General features: G+C 39.5%; 1 protein-coding gene across 1 annotated transcript; it reads left to right on the forward strand.

Moving 5' to 3' along the window:
- The first annotated feature begins 388 nt into the window (after positions 1-388).
- On the forward strand, positions 389-1,413 carry LOC110717250 (fasciclin-like arabinogalactan protein 11). The gene has a single exon (XM_021895910.1). It carries the CDS (start codon positions 503-505, stop codon positions 1,232-1,234), a length of 732 nt encoding a protein of 243 aa, XP_021751602.1. The 5' UTR covers positions 389-502; the 3' UTR covers positions 1,235-1,413.
- Positions 1,414-5,855: the final 4,442 nt, after the last annotated feature.

The raw sequence follows: 5,855 nt of genomic DNA on the forward strand, positions 1-5,855 counted from the left end.
TGTTGGGTGTACTGATGATGGATGCTTTGATAAACTTGACATACAGGATTACTCTGACATAGCACCCACCATCAATTGAGAGAAGCAGACCCACAAGTAGGCCAAATCTTGCATTTCAAACCCAAAAGTAACATAATTTACAGTTCATCTGTCAAAATATGAAACAACCAATTTGATCTATGGAAGATGATGATGGCATATAAACCTTGAAAACAAAGCTTTTAATTTACTTTTCAAGTTGTCCTCAACAAGAAGCAATAAAAAGATTGCTATGATATCTTCTGCAAAACAAACTTTCCTGCCTTGCTAAGCAAAACTTGCACACTATTTCAACAACATTATTTCTGTCACACCTAAATGTTTGAGGTTGTCAATCCAACTTAAATTTAATTTTAATCTTTATACCTAACAAAAAACTCAATATAGTATATAACATGCATCCCCTGTTTCAAGGCATTGTATATCACAACATCCAAAAAAGAACAAACACAAAAGAGCAAAAATGAAGCTCTTAATTGTAGCATTGTTCCTCCAAGGCCTTGTTCAGACTATGGGTCAAGCACAGGCGCCGGCTCCTGGACCTGCAGGACCTACAAATGTAACAGCGATTCTTTCAAAAGCTGGTCAGTTCACGATGTTTGTTAAGCTACTAGAGAGCACTCAAGAAGCAGACCAAATCAACAATCAACTCAACAACTCGAATTCTGGCCTCACAATTTTTGCCCCACCTGACAACGCCTTTTCTAGCCTTAAATCAGGGCTGCTCAACTCCCTGTCAGACCAACAGAAGGTGCAGCTAGTGCAGTTTCATATACTTTCTGACTATGTAGCTCAATCTGAGTTTCAGACAGCGAGCAACCCGTTGAGGACACAGGCTGGGAATAGCAATGATGGCGAGTATCCACTAAATGTCACCACCTCTGGAAACCAAGTGAATATAACTACTGGTGTCGTCAATACAACAGTGTCGAATTCCATTTACAGTGATGGGCAGTTGGCTGTTTATCAGGTGGATCAAGTGCTTCTTCCTTTGGCATTCTTCAGAACACCAGCACCTGCTCCAGCTCCAGAAGGTGGTAAACCGAAGAAGGGTGCCAAGGCAGCTGATACTTCAGATGACAACACTGATGACAGCACTGATACTTCTGGTGCCAGTGAACTGGTGAAGTTTAGGTTGAGTAAGGTGGTCTTTGCCATCTCCTTGGCTGCTGCTTCAATCTATATGGTTCTATGATTTTGTTAACTACTTTAATTTCTTCCTTGCTTATTCTTTTTGAGGATTATTGTATCCAGTTAAAGTTTTGTTTGATGGTATGCTGAGATAATATTGTGTACTGCTGCCTTTGTTGCTTCTTGAATTCAATGAAAAATTCTCATTATTCATGGTAACCCTGGATAGTATGAAAATTGAAATATCATCTCCGTTTCCATTTAATCTTAACATTTACTATTTGTACAATTTTTTTTTTTTAAATGACGAGCGGGTTAGTGGGTGGGTGGGCGAGAAAATGTCTCTAAAGAAATTTGTACACAATGGCGGATCTTGGCTCAAAATATTAAAGGGGCAGACAAATGAATATTTTATCACTTTCTCAAAATTATCACTATTTATAAGTAAAATAAGCTTATTTAACTTTATTAAGTAATTAGTTACAATAATTTAACAGGAGCCGGCCCCAAATGGCCCTCTGGAAGGTTCCTCTCTGTTTGTACAGGAATGCTGGGTAGATTTGCTGCAGTACAGGTGGATAATTCTGATCTGTGACGTCTGGTTTGGTGTTTCAGTAGCCCCCCTAAGCTACCACATTTTTCTTGGCAGGTTTGCTGGGGTAATATGGCTGTCAAGGCTGAACTTTTTAGACGCCACATTGCAGGGGATGAGCTCTGTCCGGTGTACATAAAATACTCCGACCGGAAGATTCAGGCCCATTACCGGTCCTCTTAAACCTCCGGTTCAGGTCCGGATCTGGACCGGTGTTCACCCCTAGCTGGGATGTACATAAAATATCCGGACCGGTTTGGACCGGATCGGAAGATTCGGGTCCATTCCGGTCCGCGTAAATTGGTCCAATCCGGTTCCGGGCCAACCCGGTGCAGGTCCGTTTCGGATCTGGACCGGTGTTCACCCCTAGTTGCAGTATCGAGGTAGAGACCATAAGTCATGCTCTCTTTGAGTTTGGCAACGCTAAACTTGTCTGGGAACACTATGATCTTGCTGCTCTAATTCATGACGCACCAAATGATTGTGTGCATCCAAGCTGCTGTGGTGGGCTGACAAGGTGGAAAGGATATGGTCAGGAAAGTCATGGGTCTTGTGGGCGATTTGGTTTGGTAGGAACAAGTTTGTTCGTGAACAAACTAGTGTTGATCCACTGTTTAACGCCAATGGCTTTGTCAGATTGGTTGAGGACTACGGTATTTACAATGTGAGGGTTCGTGGGCTGCAAGACTCAGGTTTGAATCAATTATCCTTATCATCATGGATTGCTCCTCCCGCGGGGATGGTGAAATTGAACATTGATGCTCAGATGGAATAAGTGTGGGTCTGGGTGTAGCTGTGCGTGACCATGGTGGGAAGTTGCTACTGGCAGCGGTGAAGCAAATACAAGTGGCGTGGGATGCTGAAATGGCCGAGGCAGTTGCGATCAGATATGGGCTCCAATTGATGCACAGATTGGGTTTTCATGACTTTTGGGTTGTAAATGATGCTCTAGCTACTGTGAAGAAAATCAACAATAATGCAGTTAATGCTCTAAAAGTAAGATATAAAGAGGAGTTTAGGTACATCTTTTCGCAAGACCGTGACCTAAACTATCAAGAAGTAAAAAATAAGAAAATTTGCTATCTAAAAAAGGATCTATATCTTGATGAGTTGGAGTCGAGTAGTCGAGAGAGACAACATACTCTGTTGACCGGTTTCCTTTCCGATAGATGTGATGTACCAAAATATTAATAACAGTTAGATTGTCGCCTTCAATAAAAATAGTCAAAAATAGCCTTGACATTCGCCATAAGGAGTTGAAGCTTCCATGGATAGCTGAAATGACCCTGCAAAATATTAATAACAGTTAGATTGTCACCTTTAATAAAAATATCTGAAATATTAAATTCCTTAGCAAGAAGGAAGCCATTTCGAAGGGCAATAGCTTTAGCAACGAAGGTCGGGCAAGAGCCTAAATTATAAGTTCGGCTGGCCACATGTTTTTCCGGGTGATCTCTAATGACAACACCTGCAGTAGCGGAATTTTGATTGGCAAAATCGTCAAAATTAAGTTTACAATAATCGAGAGGGAGAGGGGATCAGACCACGACACAAAGGGGGAGGGGGTAGAAGGTGGCGGTGGTGAAGGCGGTGTATTTTGCAAGTGTATAGCGTCTTCTTTAAACATAGAGAAGGCTCAGATGAATATAGTAAGAATATTAGCAAAAGATCGAGTTCTTAAAAATGATACCATTTTGATGCTTCCAAATACTCCAAAATAAAATAGCAATCTTAGGGAGGAGACTAGGGGAATTGGTCTTAAGGGAGCAAAATAAATCATGGATCTGATTAATTAGAGGGATGCGCCAAGCCACTAAAGGACTGAAGAGGAAGACCAAAGACTCAAACAAAAGACACAAGAGAGGAAAAGATGATCCTGGGATTCCAAATGATTAGAACAAAGAACACAAAAATTAGGAACAATAATACTACGCGAAGATAAAGTATGACGAGTAGCTAGACTGTTATGGAGGATTTGCCAGAGAAAAATCTAAATCTTAGGTGGAATGAACATCTAATTTCCAAATCCATCAAAACTCCCATTTGGAAGAGTGATGAACATGAGAATGAGCTAGCCAAGTAGCATATTTCATCGTGAACTGACCATCTTTAGAAAGACCCCAACATGATTCATCAGGAACAGGGGAAGAGGGGAGGGGGATTCCTCTAATAGTTTGAACTATCTTATTAGGAAGAACCGTGAGAAGAAGAGGGATGTCCCAAGTATTATTATTAGTGATGAACATGTCCACTTTAATATCAATATTCAAAAGTTGTTCGTGGTCCAAATTAAGGAAGGAAATAAGGTTGGTGTACACACACCAAATATCAACCCAGAAAAAGTATAGATTAACCATTCCCTACCTTCCAGCGAAGACCTCGGATTAGTAGAGGTCGGACTTGAAGAATCTTTTTCCATATCCAAGTGTCCCTAAGTTGAATATGACAAGAAAGGAAGTGGCATGGGATTTACATAGATATTTAGCAGTGACAGATTGAACCCATAAGTTAGTCGAATCTGACATAATTTTCCAACGTAGCTTAGCCAAGAAAGCAGAGTTAATAGCATCCGATTTACGAAGACCAAGACCTTCCTGGGGTTTAGCTTGGCAAATTGTACCCCAAGCAACCATAGGCAAACCCTAAGGACTGTCTCCAAAAAAAAATGTTTCTATTTAAACTATCAAGAGACTATGTAACAGAAGAAGGTAAACAAGCAGAGGTCATGGCATAAGAAGGTATAGCTTCAAGGTGGCAGAATAACCTTTACAACTTTTAGACTAAGTTGGAAGACCAGGAGTTTATTTTTGTATCTGCTTTTATAAGGATATGCTGGAAATTATCCTTACTGAATTCAGTAGAATTAAAAAACGCACCAAGATAGCGCTTTAGAAAAGATTTAGGGGTCATATTAAAATAGCTTTCCAAAACAGATTTATTAAGTTTAGTAACATATTTAGAAAGATGATAGATGATTTATGAAAATTAATCAATTGACCAGAGAGCGAAGCAAAGTCAGCCGGTGTATTGCGCAGAGCGTTACAAGAAGTAGGAGTGGCTTTACAAAAAATAAGATTGTTGTTTGCAAAAAGTAAACAAGGGATAAGTAGTGCAGAAGGAGCAATTTTAACACCAATACCCAGAGGCTTATTTTGACAAAGCAGAAGCAATTTTTTTAAAAGTACTTCCATACAAATAATAAAAGCAGCAAGGGGAAGGGGGTCACCTTGTCTCAAACCTCGGGAGGGTTTAATGAGGTTAGTCGAAGTATAATTGACTGCTGGAGGATTGCAGAGTGGTCCACAAGAAGTCCCACTCAATTCGGTCATAAGCTTTTTCCATATCTAATTTAAGCGCCAACCAACCTTGCTTGCTTTTAGACTTACTAAAGAGATTTAGGATCTCATGAGCAATCAAAATATTATCTTGAATAGCATGGTCGGGAGGAAAAGCATTTTGGTATGCACCAATAAATTTCTTGAGGAATGGTTTTGGTTGAGCAACTAGAATTTTCAAAATGGCCTTATATTATAGTACACAAACTAATTGGTCTATATTGACTAGCTTTAGTAGGATTATCAATTTTAGGAATTAAAGTAATAACCATATGATTAAGCTCTCTTAAAAGTATACCATTAAAGAAGAATCCTTAAATAGCTTTACATATATATAGCCCTATAATATTCGGTTAGTGTTGAAAAAATCTAGGGCCATAACCATCTGAACCAGGGGCATAATAGGGGCACATGTCAAAAAAGGCATCTTTAATTTCAGCATATGTAAAAGGACAATTTAAATCAAGATTATCCGCATTAGTAATAATTGGTTCAATCCAAGGGAGGGAGATAGAACACTCGTGGGGATGATCTGACTTAAAACGCATGGAGAACTCTTTATAGAAAAGATTCGTAATTTATGATGGAGTATCAACCCATTGATTAACATCATTTTGGAGTCTGAAAATCTGTTTTTTAATTGATCGTCATTTCATAGACTCATGAAAAAATCTAGAGCTACGATCACCTTTAGTTAACCACAATTTTCGAGCATCCTTTCCCCAAAATTTTGACCGAGGAGAAGGAGCTTCTCGCGT

Source organism: Chenopodium quinoa, unplaced genomic scaffold (assembly GCF_001683475.1).
Source record: "Chenopodium quinoa cultivar QQ74 unplaced genomic scaffold, ASM168347v1, whole genome shotgun sequence".
Classification (NCBI taxonomy): Eukaryota; Viridiplantae; Streptophyta; class Magnoliopsida; order Caryophyllales; family Amaranthaceae; genus Chenopodium; species Chenopodium quinoa.

Excerpts from the sequence above, each read along its gene's own strand:
- LOC110717250 (XM_021895910.1), top strand. The coding sequence starts at position 503 with ATGAAGCTCTTAATTGTAGCATTGTTCCTCCAAGGCCTTGTTCAGACT.